Source organism: Zootoca vivipara, chromosome 16 (genome assembly GCF_965207765.1).
Source record: "Zootoca vivipara chromosome 16, rZooViv2.hap1.1, whole genome shotgun sequence".
Classification (NCBI taxonomy): domain Eukaryota; kingdom Metazoa; phylum Chordata; class Lepidosauria; order Squamata; family Lacertidae; genus Zootoca; species Zootoca vivipara.
Window position 1 is genome coordinate 24016102 of NC_142599.1, and position 15879 is coordinate 24031980.

The 15879-nt window shown below is 46.2% G+C and overlaps 1 protein-coding gene across 2 annotated transcripts in view; it reads left to right on the top strand.

Moving 5' to 3' along the window:
- Positions 1-13707, top strand: part of LTBP3 (latent transforming growth factor beta binding protein 3) — a 50836-nt gene extending 37129 nt beyond the window's left edge. For both annotated transcript variants that reach the window (XM_060269923.2, XM_088660127.1), the window contains 12 exons: positions 432-554; positions 1805-1924; positions 2690-2818; positions 2973-3134; positions 5004-5087; positions 6893-7021; positions 8918-9055; positions 9920-10060; positions 10682-10843; positions 11344-11421; positions 12336-12467; positions 13106-13707. In XM_060269923.2, the coding sequence (XP_060125906.1) occupies positions 432-554; positions 1805-1924; positions 2690-2818; positions 2973-3134; positions 5004-5087; positions 6893-7021; positions 8918-9055; positions 9920-10060; positions 10682-10843; positions 11344-11421; positions 12336-12467; positions 13106-13257 (1550 nt within the window). In that variant the 3' untranslated portion in view covers positions 13258-13707. The remainder of the gene's footprint in view (positions 1-431; positions 555-1804; positions 1925-2689; positions 2819-2972; positions 3135-5003; positions 5088-6892; positions 7022-8917; positions 9056-9919; positions 10061-10681; positions 10844-11343; positions 11422-12335; positions 12468-13105) is intronic.
- Positions 13708-15879: the final 2172 nt, after the last annotated feature.

Genomic DNA, 15879 nt, shown 5'->3' on the forward strand with positions numbered 1-15879 from the left:
GGAGGGGAGAGGGATCACAGGGTGGTTCACAACGTAGAGCTCTAGTCTGAACCTCTTGTCAGCCAAACTCAGTTTGTAACCTTGGGCCAGTCACTAATTCTCAGCCTAACCAGCCTCACAGGGCTGTTGTGAGAATAAGGTGGAGGGAGAAGCAGGGGAAGCACGTTGCCTCCCTTGGCTGCAGGGTGGGAGGGATGGAAAATGTAATAAAAGCAATGTTCCTGTCCAGGGAAGGACTTCCTTCCAATCTTGACTAGGCCAGAGATGGGGAATCATTGGCACTCCCATGTATTGTTGGACTACAACTTCCTTCATTCCTAAGAACACTGGGCTGATGGGAGTTGTAGTCCCACAACATCTGGAAGGCTGGGAGAAGGCTGAGCGAGGCGGAAACGCCTCAGAGGTGGGATGATTTGCTTCTCTCCGTGCAGATATCAACGAATGCGAGAATGGGTCTCTCTGTACCTACGGTTCCTGTGTGAACACCTTGGGATCCTTCAAGTGCCAGTGCCCCGTCGGTTTCCAGGCCGTGAAGGATGAGCCACGCTGTGAAGGTGAGAGCGGCCTGGGATTTTGTTTTTGGCTTGGATTATTGGACTAGTTTTGGATTCCACCTGCGACACTGAGGAGGAGCATAAGGAAGTAGCTCCTTTGAGCATGTGCAGAGTGCCTGAGGAGCTGAAGCCGTCCTCCCTACATCACAGGCTTGAGACCCTCCTCTCATTCTGTTTTCAGACACAATGAACCATGCTCCTGAAGGTTAGAGATGGGATTCTTTGGCTTTCTCCCCCCACCCCTGAGAACGAGGGGAGAGGTTTGCTTAGGAAGGGTCTCTCTGTCTCTCTCTGTCTCTGTCTCTGTCTCTCTCTCTCTCTCTCTCTGTGTGTGTGTGTGTGTGTGTGTGTGTGTGTGTGTGTGTGTGTGTGTTTGTACTCCCCACTAATGGCCAGGAGGGCTGAGGCCCAGAATGCATGTTCAGTCCTGCAGCTCAGCCCTCAAGCACAAAAAGTAGTACTAGATTATTGCAGATATTAATATTGCGCAGCTTGAAGTGACTAGATGCATAAAAGCTGACTTCTTTTGGAATGAAACATTGTCCAGACCCATTATTTTAAAACTTTACTCACACAACTTTCTTCAGAACAGGACAAAAACTTCAAAGATGCATGCAAACAATTCCAGGCAAGATCTTGTGCTGTCCAGCACAGGCTCAGCATCTTAGAAATAAAAGATAATTCCAAACAGGCCTATAAGCAAAGGTCTCTCTCTCTCTCTCTCTCTCTCTCTCTCTCTCTCTCTCTCTCTCTCTCTCTCTCTCTCTCTCTCTCTCTCTCTACCTCCATTTTGTCTGGAGGTGTTTTCTCTTCCTTCAGGAGACTCTTTGACATATATTTACTCGCACAGAGCCTGGGAACAAAGACTACACCTTTCCAAGATGGCAAATTTGCAATTCAACAGCTCACATGTGATAATAAGGTTAAACACTCCCTGTGTTAGCCAGCAGAGAATAACAACTGTTATCAACCCATCTGGGTAAAATATGTTATCAACCCATCAAGGTGCTCTGAGATCTTAGTACACTCCAGTGGAATTTCCCCATGTCAAACCTTTTCAGCAATACACAAAGGCATTCTCCATTTCAGTGTCAATTAAACAATTATACTTAACACAGAGACGAGAACAATGCCATTGAACAGGTACCATGCTCCTTTTCATTCTGATGAACCACAGCCGACCTCTTAGGCTTGGGACAAAGGGTGGGTTTTCCAGGCATGTACCTTCTCTTTTCCTCCTGTCCCTGCAGACCTGAATGAGTGCGACTTCCCTGCAGCCTGTGTTGGTGGCGAGTGCCTGAACACCCTGGGCTCTTACCAGTGCCTGTGCCGGGCTGGCTACCAGTTGGAGGGTGGTCGGAAGTGCCAAGGTGAGTGATGCGGTTCACCTTATTGCAGATATTAATACTGCAGAACTTGAAGCAACTGGATGCATAAAAAAAACCTGACTCCTTTTGGAATGAAACAATGTTTAGACCCATAAGTTTGATTCAAGCTTTACTTGTGGAGCTTTCTTCGAAACAGAACAAAAACATCAAAGATACACCCAGACAGTTTCATGCAATAACTTGTGCATGTCCCACTCAGCATCTTATAAGAAATAAAAGATAAACAGACCTAGAAGCAAAGCTCTCTCTCTCTCTCTCTCTCTCTCTCTCTCTCTCTTTTTCTTTACAGCCTCCATTTTCCCTACAGCTGTATTCACTCTTGTAGAGGCCCATTTACACCTCCTTTATTCTCCCTGTGGCCTTCAGAGAAAGACTCACTCCCACACAAAAATGGAGACTCACAGCCTGACTTGTGCATAGAGTTTAATCCTATCCCTTTCATGTGATCTAAGTCAGGCATGTGACAGAGAACAACAGTTACCAACTCATCCAGGTGCTTAGAGAGCTCTTCTTTTGCTTCAGTGGAATCTTCCAGTTAAAACCCTTTCAGCAATACACATAGGCATTCTCCAATTCAGTGTGAATTAAATAATTATACTTACCTAACACACCTTGCCAACAGTGGGCTTGTGCCCTGGAACGGGGCGAAGGGGGGGGGGAGAGAGTTGACTTCTGAGGGTCCAGGTTCTTTGTGTCCCTGAGCAACTTGCGCCTGCAGCACCAACAAGCATGGCATTGCCTCCCCAGATGTTGACGAGTGTGCAAATGACCTTGACCTCTGCCAGCCGCACGGGGCCTGCGAAAACACCGAGGGGTCCTTCGTGTGCGTCTGTGATGATGGATTTGCTCCTTCTGAAAACCAACAGAGCTGCCAGGGTGAGCGTGGCACATGAGAGGGGTGGGGAGAGGGGTGGTGAGAGCAGTCAAGTGCCTCAGTCATGCTGGGTGAGAAGCCGGCAGGCCTGAAAGAGGCGAGGATTCTTTCTTGTGGGGAAGCAAGCGACTTTTCTCTCCCTCTCTTTCCCCACAGAGCTGCCACACAACAAAAAGGAATGCTACCTGAACTTTGATGACACCGTCTTCTGTGACAGCGTCCTCGCCACCAACATTACCCGCCAGGAGTGCTGTTGCTCACTTGGGGCAGGCTGGGGAGACCACTGCGAAATCTACCCTTGCCCTGTGCTCAATTCTAGTAAGTCTGCGGGGACGGGTGCATGGAGGGTGGTTTTGTTAAGAGATCTTGATAAAAGAGAAAAGGGGGGAAAAAAGTCTTTTTGTATGCTAGCACAGCAGCGAGGGTAGCTATAGCTGCAAAGCTGAAAGATCAAACGGTTCCGTCGAAGGAAGAAAGGATCTGTAAATTAAATGAGTATTTATGAATGGCCAAATTAACGGCAGCAATAAGGAATCAATCAAAACAAAAATCGAAAAATGAATGGAAATGTTATGAAGAATACATGGTAAAACATGGCTCAGAAGGGAAGTGCTTTCATGCTTAAAGTACAGTGGTACCTTGGTTTACAGACACAATTGGTTCCAGGGAGCCGGTCGCTCCCCGAGCAGTCCGTAAACGGAGCGCCTCTTCTGCGCGTGCACGAAGCGCTGATAGAGTGCTTCTGCGCACGCTGCGCAGATTGCTTCTGCGTATCCGTGCGCCACGGAACCCGGATGTAAGCACTTCCAGATCCACGGCGTTCGGAAACCGATCGATCGCAAACTGAAATAGCGTGGGAGGGAAGTTAAAGAGGTGAGGGGTTGTGGGTATGGTGGTGGTGGGTGTATAGAGGGGAAAGTGAGAAATGAGTCAAAGTGGAACATGTCTAGAGGAGGGCAATCAAAATGGTCAAAGGCCTGGAAACAATGCCTTATGAGGAATGGCTTAGGGAGCTGGGTATGTTTAGCCTGGAGAAGAGAAGGTTAAGGGGTGATATGATAGCCATGTTCAAATATATTAAAGGATGCCATATAGAGGAAGGAGAAAGGTTGTTTTCTGCTGCTCGACAGGCATATGTCAAGAATGCTTTGATGGTGTTTCCTGCTTGGCAGGGGGTTGGACTGGATGGCCCTTGTGGTCTCTTCCAACTCTATGATTCTATCATTCTGTGAGTGTAAATGTATGGTTGTATTAATGAAATGGATTTTGTAATAATAATAAAATATATTTTAAAAAAGAGATCTTGATAAGTGATGGTGACAGCTCCTCCTGTTGACTGTCGTCACCTTTGAATACAGGGCAAGAACCATAGCTCAGTGGTAGAGCAGGACTTTGCAGGTCTGCGAAAGACTCCCACTATGAAAGTTTGGAGAGCTGCTGCCAGTTAATGTAGGCCAGGCATGGCCAAACTTGGCCCTCCAGCTGTTTTGGGACTACAACTCCCATCATCCCTAGCTAACAGGACCAGTAGTCAAGGATGATGGGAATTGTAATCCCAAAAGAGCTGGAGGGCCAAGTTTGGCCATGCCTGGTGTAGACAATACTGAGCTAAATGGACCAGAATTGGCATGAGGCCGCCTTTATACTTCTCCGTTTCCTTGTACTGTTCCTCAGCAGACCAGCTTTAAGGGAAGAAGGGTTCCCTTAGCTCAGCGTTGGGGTATCCACTTCAGCTGCAGAAGACCCCCAACATCTCCAGGGAAAAGCATCAGGTAGCAGCAGCTCTTGGGAATGACTCTGTTTTCCCCTTTTCTTTCTTTTGTAAAGCACAGCAGTTATAACAGCAGGTGAAAATGAAAACAAAACCATGCAGTAGGCACGTAGCATAAGTGCATATGGATTAAGTACCCAGGCCCAAGTCATGAAAGAAAAAAAGTTGTCTTCACATAAAGAATATTTGTGCTAATTGATTGTCAAAGAAAATTCTTCTCTGCCCGACACCTCCCTCTCGGAGCAGACAGTGCTGTGGTTGAAGGAGAAATGGTGCAAAAATAGGCCTCCTTAGGATAGCAGAAAATCCTCAAACTGCTAACAAGGGATAAATCCTCCCAAGCAAGAAATGTTGCTGATGGTTATTTATTACTCTCTCTCTCCCTCTCTCTCCTCCTTTCTCCTCACTCCACATAGTTGAGTTCCACACTCTCTGTCCGGATGGCAAAGGCTTCATTCTGGATGACACTATCCTCAACTATGGCATCCCAGCACATCGTGGTGAGTCTTTTGAGCCATGACATACAAAGAGATGCTGTGTGTGTGTGTGTGTGTGTGTGTGTGTGTGTGTGTGTGTCTTTATTTTCGCCGGGTGGCCCACCTTGCCCATACCTGTGACTCTCAGATGCTGTGTGACTCCGGCTCCCAGCAGACCCAGCCAGCAGAGCCCGTGATCAGGGATGATTTGAGTCTCTGCTCCAAAGATTTGTTCAACCCAGGGGCATGGCAACTCAGGCTCAGGGCCAAAAGTGACCCTCCAGCTCCCTCTGTCTGGCCTTCCGGATTCTCCCCAGACCACACCCTCCCCTTGGCACCCTCCTCAGCTGCTTTTGCCTGGCTGGAATGTTTTCTTGGACTCCGAGGAAGCCTCTTGCTTGTCTGGGTGGAGAGATGTGGAGTCAAGATGCAAGGAAGGTTCTTGAGTGTCAGGAGTGGAGCCAAATGAACAAAGGGATGTGTGTTCCTCCTGTTGCTCCACTCACAGGCTCCACTCCATGGCTCCCAGCTGAAGAAAAAAAACACATGAATGAAAAATCTCTTTAAGAGATTTTTACAGCCTGCATCTTCTGCATGGTTTTTTTTTTTGTAAGGAAACCAAATTATTTCTTTTTAAGTCATTTGGAACCTTTTTCTTCTTTATTTTACTGCTAACGGATGGAGACTTGTAACTTCCTAAACTCTGTGAGTAAAATCTTCACTCATTTGCAAAGCTTACGTGTCTGAAATATATTCCTAGCCTGAGTATTTCTGTGGGGAATGTTTGTTCAAAGGTGGATGAGGGTAGATGTAAAATCGTAAGTTTTAATGGGCTTGGTAGCTATCAACACTTTGCTAACTGTTACGAAAGAGTAAGGATCTCTTCCAAACCTTTCTCTCCAGCATAAAGAGATCACAGATCTCTGGGCCTGATATTGGGCATGGTTTGCCCAATATGGCTTTGTGGGCCAAATTCAGATCTAATGAGGTCCACAGGTTAGACATTCATCCCCATCCCCCTTCAATGTATCTGCCCTGCTCACCCAATATTCAGTAAATGGTTTCCACTGTACAGTATTAGGAACATAGTTTCATGTTTGTCTTCCCTCTGTATAACATAGGCAAGCTGCAATCCCATAGTCACCTCTGAGTAAATGCCACTGAAACAGTGGGACTTACTTCTGAGCAGACCTCAAATTGCGCTGTCTGCTTTGACATTACTGTGTCCTCATAGATACTTTGCTCTCCTGACCGCAACAGCTGCAAAATTTATATTTGCTGATTGCTCCATAACAGCATTTCCTGGCTGGTGTCCAAGTCTGAATCACATTATAAAAACAAACATACAACCAACCAACACATTTTTAAAAAATCAATCAATCAATCAATCAAAAATAGTGAAACTTTCTCTCCACGACCATCCAGCTCAAACTTTGGGATATTCAGAATTACACCTGTCAGATGCTGCCTAAATGGTTATATACCTTCACATTTACTGAAATGGTGATGATCTGGATGTCTACGACTTTCCTTTGCATTTTATAACGTGTGTGCCGCCCGAGGCAGCTGCTTCCGCTCGCCTCACGGGAGGGCTGGCTCTGACGAAACGCAAATTCTCCTAACGATAAGGAGAGTTTTAAGGTTTCATTTGGAGCACGCCCTTCCCCAACCTGGCGCCCTCCGGAGGTTTTAAGCTATAACTCCCCGCAGCCACCGTTAGCACATGCGCTGAGGAAGGTTGCATTTGAGCCCCACAGGAATGATGCCTTGATTTGCTGGGTGGGTGTGGTTTCCTCGGATTAACAGCCTCTCCTCCCTTTTCGTTGTAGACATTGATGAATGCGCCTTATTTGGGGAGGAGATCTGCAAAGAAGGGAAGTGTGTCAACACCCAGCCTGGCTACGAATGTTACTGCAAGCAAGGCTTCTACTATGATGCAAACCTCTTGGAATGTGTCGGTAGGCAGTCTGATTTTCTATATTTTCAGGGCTATTTTTTACAAAAAATCTTTTCTCCCCCTTGCCCTGTCTTTGGGGGAAATCCTCCAGGTCTAGGTTTAAAAGATTTATTTTTATAAAATCTGTTTCTGGCTGTAGTCGCTTGTCTTACTTTCACTTTTAACACAGCGGAAAAGGACCGACTTCCTTTATTTTAAGCCCTTTCCGTGATGTAATTTCATATTTTTTTATTTTAATTCTTTTACTCACGGTATCCAATGTCTTCAAATCTTTTTAACTTTGGAAAGAATCCACCGCTCAACAGGCTGTCGGCTCGGAGCTCCACGCAGCGAAGGTTGCGAATCGACTCACAGGCACCCACGTCTCAACTCTGCTCGCTCTCGGGGCTCTTAATAGAGCTTACCGGGGAGCAGAGGAAACGTGTCTGGGCGCAGCTGAGTCCCCACGTCTCCAGAAAGCTCAATCTGGGCCTCTTTTGGGGGTCCCCCCTGAACCCCTCAACAACTGTACAGTATCTGGATTTTCACTTTTGGAAATATGGCAATTCTAGTCTATTTTGTGTGTGTGTGTGTCCTGTGGGTGACAACCTATCACCCAAAGCATAAAAGCACCTTATACCATGGGCATATCCAGGATTTTTGTTGGGGGAGTGCCGGGACTTTTGAATGGGGGGGGGGGAGAAGTGACGTGATTGGTCAGTTAGTTAAGTATTTCTATTTCTATTTAAAAAAAAATATTCTTATTTTTTTTCCTTTTGGAATTTTTTTTTTGCTTTCTGATCTTATCTTGATTTAAACCATATATATATATATATATATATATATACACACACACACACACACACACACACACACCTTATATATATTCTTTGAGTTTGGATGAATTTTTACTTTCAGTATTTATTTTTATGTTTATTCTTGGAATTCTCTATATCTTCTTTCATTCCTTTATATTTTGTAAATCCTTTGCTTTTGCTATTTTTTTGCAATGTTTTAAAGAATCGAAATAAAGATCTTTTTAAAATCTTTTAAAAAAAACCCTAAAAAAACCCCAAGTATTTCTATTGCTTTACACTTGATCTAGAGGTGGGCAGCTGCCCCCCCCCCCCAGCTATGCTCATGCCTTATACTGAATCAGACCCCTGGTCTATCTTATCTCAGTCTGTGCTTTGGTTCCTGGTTTTGTTAATGGTTATATTTCATTGTAGTATTTTTGACATAAATTAATTAATTAATGATAGGCAGGTAAGCGTGCAACTTTAGCAGGTGTGCTTTCATTTTTTTTTTAAAGACAGCAATATTTAGATTTGTGCCGCTACACCTTTTTAAGAAACATTGTGTTTTGTTTTAAAAGGCAAGTAACTGTTTCTAGCAAGGCACCCCTTTCGCTCGCATTCATTTTTGATTTGGATTTGGCGTGGCCAATGGCTAGTACTATAACGTTATTCGGATCGGACTGTTTCTAGCTCGGCTTTTAAAAACCTGTCGGAAAACAAGCAACACGTTGTGAAAGCAGCGTGTCATTTGGTGAAGGTTTGTAGTGAAGGGCGTGTGGAAGCTAAAAAGGCGTGACAGTAGGCCTTGACCGCTCAAAATATCCTGCCTATGTCAACTTTTTAGAGAGGAGAGGGGGAAAGTAGCACTAAGTAGGATGATCTGCGCCCACAGAAACTGCACTGCCATTCTGTTTCTTCCTCCAAAAATGAACATGGGAGAGAACAGCAATTTTTCCAGTTTTGCGGAGTTTGTTCCCGTGTGTGTGTGTGTGTGTGTGTGTGTGTGTGTGTGTATATATGAAGGAACACAGGTTGGCAACTCCACCTTTCACTGGCAGGGAGTAGTGTTTGTGGAATACAGAAACTGCAAGACCTGAATTCCAATCCTGTCTCTCTCCTAGATGTGGATGAGTGTTTGGACGAGTCGAACTGTGTCAACGGGCGTTGTGAGAACACGCGCGGGAGCTTCCACTGCTCCTGCCCTGCATCCACCACCTATGACTCCAACCGTAAGAAGTGCATACCAGCCAGTGAAGTTGGTGAGTCCTGCCCCTTCGCTTCTTGAAAAGCACACGCTTGGTTTGCCCAGTGGACCTCTGAGCTGGAAGGTTTGAGGCTGGTTACTAACTGCCGCATGCTCTTATGAAAGCCCCAGGACGCAGTGTTTGGGGGTTCTTGGAGAAAAGATGAATTAAGAGGTGACATGTTAGACTTTTATAAAATTATGCATGGCAAAGATATAAAGTGGATAGAGGAAAGTCCCCCCCCCCAAACCTGGCTTACAACACTAGAAGTTGCAGACAGCCTACAAAAAGCTGAATGTTGGAAGATTCAGGACAGACCAAAGAAAGCCCTTCTTGATGCAGCACATAGTTAAACTATGGAACTCACTCCCACAGGAGAGGCAGGTACCAGCCACCAACTTGGGTGGATTTAAAAGTGTATTTGGACAAACAAATAGGCTATCGATGGCCTTCACAGTCTCTCTGCCTCCATAGTGGAGGCAGCAATGCTTTTGAATACCAGTTGCTGGAAACCTCAGGGGAGGAGTGGGCTCTTGTGCTTAGGACCTGCTTGTGGGTTTCTTACAAGCACCGGATTGACCACTGTGAGCACAGGATGATGAACCAGATGAGCAATTCTGATCCAGCAGGCTCTTCTTATGCAGAAGGAATTCATTTCAAAGGCCGCCTTGTTAAGAAGTCGGCTTTGCCAGTTTGAGCCTGGAAATAAGACCTCTCACAGGGCAAAACCTCAGTAGCAACAGAAGGCTGGAAGATAACAATAATACCAAGCAATTGGGGCTTGTGGGCTGTAGGGTTCAGAATAGGCTTGGGAGCAGGGACATGCATAAAGGGACCCATGCAGGAGTGAGCAGCTGGCTCCCTGGTTGTCGCCTGCAGATCTGGATGAGTGCCAGGACCCCAGGGTCTGCAAACTTGGGCACTGCACCAACACCATCGGCTCATTCTCCTGCGAATGCCCGCCTCCCTTGACCTTGGACCCCAGTGGCAAGGAGTGCCAGCTCCCAGAGACACAAGCGGGTGAGCCCTATTTATTTACAGCATTTTTATACCCATCTAGTAACAAAAAGTTCTTTGGTCAATGTGATTAAAAAACAAAAACAGAAAAACCCATAAAACACAACACTGACAATAAAATTTTTAAAAAAACAATGTTAAAGAGCATTAGGATCAAATCAAAGTAAAACTAGCACCTGCTAAAACAGCAGTCAGAAATCTACAGAACATGGAAAGCTCGCAGATTTAACATAGAGAACAAGAGAACAAGAAGAACATACTTTTAAAGAAGATTGGAAAACGTTTATTGAATATATGGGGGGAAACTGTGTACATCTGAAAACGTTGGCAGCATTAAGATAAATTCAACAGTGTAAATAGGTTTTGATGGATGCAATAATGGAATACTGAATGGTTTAGGTTTTGTAAAATATGCAGGGATCAATGATGTGCAAAATGAACCATGGAAAGAGAAGAATTGATATTTTAAGGATGTTTAAATGAGTATTTTAAATTGTAAAGCAGAAAATGTAATTAAAAAATTATATATATAGAAATACTTTTTTTAAAAAAACAAGAAAATCATTGTGCGCAAACGGAACCGAACCTCAAGCTGCCCCACCCTTTCCTCTCCCCGCTTCGCAGACAGGGTGACCGACCTTCGCGACGTCTGTTGGCAGCAGAGAGGGGAGGACGGAATGTGCTCCTCTCCGTTCAATGGCCAGCAGCTGAGCTACGAGGAATGCTGTTGCCGCTACGGCAAAGGCTGGGGCTACCTCTGCCATGCCTGCCCACTGCGTGGCTCAGGTAACCGTGAGTGCTGAGTTCATGGGGAGGGAGGAGTGGGAGATTGGGGGGGGGGGTTGGCCGCGGGGGGAAAGTGTCCTTGAGTATTGAGGGCCTGACCTCTCCACACACCAGGAAGTTTATTGAGGCAGGCCCAGAGTGTCAGCGGGAAACTATTTCCTTTAGCAATGTCTGAAAAGCAGAGTGCCTCTGAGCATGCAGAGAGTGAAGAGATTTAATTTATACCCCAAATCCAGCTCTTCTCAGTACATGGGACGCGGAAGAGTATGGAAGATACGGGTGACACTGAGCACGCACAGAGTGCTTTCCATCTTCCCACCAAAGAGGAGCCTCTTACACATTTGGGGCCAGGCTATGAGCCCTGGCATACCCCACTCTTTCCCTGTAAATTATAACGCTTGTGCCCCACTTTTTTTGCCTATCACTATGAGGGTGAGTTGGGAGCAGGTGTGACCCAAGGAAGGTGACGAAGACTGCTGTGGTGTTTGTTTCTCCCCCAGGCCTTAACTGCCACTCTACTCCAAGCGAGAGCAACTCCTTTTGGGACTTCAGTGCTTTGTTTGGCAAGGTGCACAAAGGTGAGAGTTTTAAGATTGCAGCCACTCCGATCTGCGGAATTTGCACTGTTATGGGTTACACATAATTCTCGTTCCACATTGGTAAGAAATTGATCTTCTAGTGCAGCAGCAGCAGCACCCACACTTTGGAACTCCCTGCCTATTGACATCAGGTGGGTTCTGTCACCATACTCTTTTGGGGGCCCAACATTTTTGTTTAGGCAAGCCTGTCCAGACATGTAGAATGTTGGCATGTGTTTTAATCTGGTTTTTATCTTATCACTGGTCTTAATTATTTTTTGAATGTTTCAAGTAGTTGCTTCTAACTGGATCTTGCTTTTGTTTTATTTCATGGTTTCATTCTTTTTGTAAACTGCTTTGAGGTTTTGGTTTTTTTAATCATGTGGTATATAAATTTTATGAAATAAATGGAGACGGGTGGTGTTCAGGGGCAGTCAGTCAGTCTGTCTGCAACAGCTATCACTTAGGGGAATGGGAGGGACTGGAAACAGATAAACAACTACATGACTCTTAGAAGACATCTGAAGGCAGCCCTGTAAAGTTTTTAATGCTTGATGATTTATTGTGTTTTTATATTTTGCTGGAAGCTGCCCAGAGTGGCTGGGGCAACCCATCAAATGTGCAACTTCTTCTTCTTCTTCTTCTTCTTCTTCTTCTTCTTCTTCTTCTTCTTCTTCTTCTTCTTCTTCTTCTTCTTCTTCTTCTTCTTCTTCTTCTTCTTCTTCTTCTTCTTCTTCTTCTTCTTCTTTCTTCTTCTGCCAAAATAAAGTGAAGGATGTGCCATTTTTTACTCCCTCCCACAAAAAAAACCCCTTCCATTTTGAGGCCTTTCTCTCACTGAGCCCCTCCTGAAGGTGGAAGGATCCATCATTATTTGGACACTAACCCGTTTCCTGCTTCTTTCCCCACCTCAGATGCAGACAGTTCTGAAGAGGATTCTGATGAATGCCGCTGTGTGAATGGCCACTGCGTCCGCACCCAGCAGGGCTTGGTCTGCGAGTGCTCCCCGGGCTTCCAGCTCGATGCCAGCCATACCCGCTGCCTGGGTAAGGGGGTCTTGATTTTCCACAGCATGCATGGACACAGCGCTCTCGGCCAGGCTGAACGCTGGAGGGTACATTACAATGCCTCCAGACTCCAGCGATTTGCGTGCAAACGCCCCACCCCTACCCCCCACCCTCTGACCCCACATCATCCAGGGTTCTCCTTTTTAGGGAATCGACTAGCCATCTGTCAGGAATGCTTTGACGGTGCTTCCTGCTTGGCAGGGGGTTGGACTGGATGGCCCTTGTGGTCTCTTCCAACTCTATGATTCTATGACTCCACTCTCCTGTCTGCAGAGGGTTTTGGGGTGTGGGGTGCTGGGCAAAGTGTGGACTGCCATCACCTCTCTTGGTGAGCTCTGAGGGGCTTACCTGACCACTTGTGGCATTTGGGCAGCAGTGCCAGGCGGCCATTTGCAATTTCCCATAATGCCCCAGAGTGATGCTAGATTGGCGATAGGGTGGGAAAGTGGATGTGACTCAGATGCCGTTGCTCTGGTTGGGAAAGCAAACTTAAAGGAAGCCCAAGGCAGATGCCAGCAGTGGGCTCCTGCTATGGCACTGGGTTCCTCAGCAGCTGCCCAAATGTGCCAAGTTCTGGCGCTGCCCCCCCTTCTTTTCCTTATTTCTTTTCCTTTCAGATATTGACGAGTGCCTGGAGCTCAACCACCGAGGGCTTCTGTGTAAAACCGAACGCTGCGTGAACACCAGCGGCTCCTACCGCTGTGCCTGCAAGCCGGGCTACGTCCGCTCCCGGCCCCATGGGATCTGCATCCCCCAGCGCCAGCGGTAGCAGGATGAAGTGGGGAGAGCGAAGAAGAGAGTGTGGCTGTAAGGAGGCCAGCGCCCTCCCTCCCACCCTGGCGACCTCTTGGCTGCCTGCTGCCGGAAACTGTATACTGGGCTAGGAGGACATTTTTGTCTGGAACCAAAAAGGCATTTCTGACATTCTTGAGGACTCTTTTCTTTGTTTGTTTGTTTTTGTACCGGCTACGATGAAGGGGCATTGATTTGATGTTTTGTTATATAGGTTGGCTCCCCTGTCCCCCGTTTTACGCTCCCCAACCCACCGGATATTTATCGTTAGGGTTAAAACTGCAGTCGGTTTGCACTTGTTTCTGTAGGCTTCAGAAATAAAACTCTCTTTTTTTTGTACATAATAGATGTTGGTGGGGGTGGGCTGGGGGAAACAAACAAGTTTCAAAGTTAATAAGCCAATTAAAAAGAAAAGAAAAGGGAGGAAGATCCTGTTGCGGTTTCTGTCGTCCGATTCTGTTAACAAACAAGGAAAGGCTGCAATTTGCAAATAAATAAATAAAAAGTCCGTGGGAGGTTTGGGGGGCAGGGGAATAAAAAGGGCATTAAACACGCTCATGGCAAGCATTAATTGAATAAGATGCTGCAGCGCTTGGAATGGGGTAACGTGTATACTTTAGTGAAGTCATTATCCGAATGTGGATTGCTTTGTTGCCAAAGCAACACTATCAAACTCAGCGACCAGGTCTTTATTTTATGTCACACTTACACACACACCCGTGAGCCAAGTCTGACAAATGAGCAGGGCTACCCACCTGTCCATCATTTGCTGTCATGATGGCATCCGGTTCATGATAGGCAGTCCTGCCTCTCCCTTGAAGTTGACCTGCAGGGGTCTTCTTCTGCAGTGTGTGCCATGCAGGGCCCTGCAGAATTGAACCCCACCCATCAGGCGATATCAGCTGATAGGTCAGCATGGTTTGCAGGAAATTGCTTTTAGAGCCAACTTAGGACCCACCCCCACCCCCCGCTGGCCAAGATAGGTCCATGGGCCGGAGGTTCTCCCCACTTTCACCCATGCTGATGCACAAGAGGGAGGTTTTGGTGAAACCCCAATATGTGAATTTTTTAAAGAATTAAAACCGGTAATTGGGAGCTATAAGGAGCACCACTGTGGGCTATGGCCAATTTAGATTCACTGGAAATAGCACAAAATAAATTGTTGCTCACACTCCTGTCAGTCCCTGTTTCTACAAAAAAGCATTACTCCATGCATAATTGGGTGTAAAGGTAAAGGGACCCCTGACCATTAGGTCCAGTTGTGACCGATTCTGGGGTTGTGGCGCTCATCTCGCTTTATTGGCCGAGGGAGCCGACGTACAGCTTCCAGGTCATGTGGCCAGCATGACAAAGCCGCTTCTGGCGAACCAGAGCAGCGCACGGAAACGCCGTTTACCTTCCCACCGGAGCGGTACCTATTTATCTACTTGCACTTTGACGTGCTTTCGAACATGCCCATTAAAGCTGAAGCTCTTAAAATGGCAGGTATCACATCTTCTCTTGACAATTTTGGTAGAGATGCTGATGCCCAAACCTAAGGAAGTGTGGAATGCGGTTGGCTGCCGTGAGTTTGGGATTCTCTTCCAAGACATCTGGTAGACTACAAATGTTAAAATGAGGGTAGCCTTTATGCAGGCAAGATTAAATGTTCTCCCATTAGCAGATTGGATGGGTCAACATAAAGGAATTCCTAAGAAAGAGTCTGTGGCTCGGCTGCAGCTCGGGGCTGGATCTTCTAGACACATCAGAAAAACGTTTCATGAAAATGCGTTGCAAACCTCATAATGGGACTAGAAATCACATTGCTGAAAGATGGAACTCTACAAGCGCCATCTGGGGTCACAGTGTTATAATGCATTTACACGCACACACACACATATACCCAATGTAGCTGAGTCTCGGTGTCAATAGAAGAATGCCATTTCTATAATGATATTAGAAACAATTATGTCTATCCACTGTTAAGAGCGCAGAAGGGAAGTTCATCCCTTGCAAAGACTTGGTTTTTTGCTGTCTGATGTAGAGAAATACAGGGTGAGTCCTTTAAAAAAGGCCCCGTGGAAACAGAATACACATGTTCCATGGGGCCTTTCTTAAAATGCTCACCCTGTATTTCAGAACATCCAAATATCTTGTAGCACTCTACAGATCTGCGCTACAAAACTTAAAAGGATGTACCGTATGGGAAATGACGCGTTTTTTAAAAAAGGATAAGGAGTACAAATGCAAATAATTATTATTGCTATCATTTTTAATGTGTATATTGGCTGTTTGCTAAAACACAATAAACTGACTATGTAGTCCCCACTTAGCCCATTTAAGTCCCAACTTAGTCAACAAGTCCGCACTTGGCCCACTCAGTTTGGGGGCGGCAGGCGGCAGCACTAAATGCGGGCTTTGCGGCACCAAACCAGCAGATCACAGATGCCAGCGAAATCCACAATCCTCTCCCCGCCGCTGCAGAAGGGAGGGGGGACAGGGGAGGCTTACGACAACCCTGCAGTGTAGTGTCCACTCGCGGTTGATATCCCTGCGGGGAGGTGTGGAGCCAGAAAGTGACTGACCATTTGCAGCCGGAAAAGGGGGGGGGAACGCATGC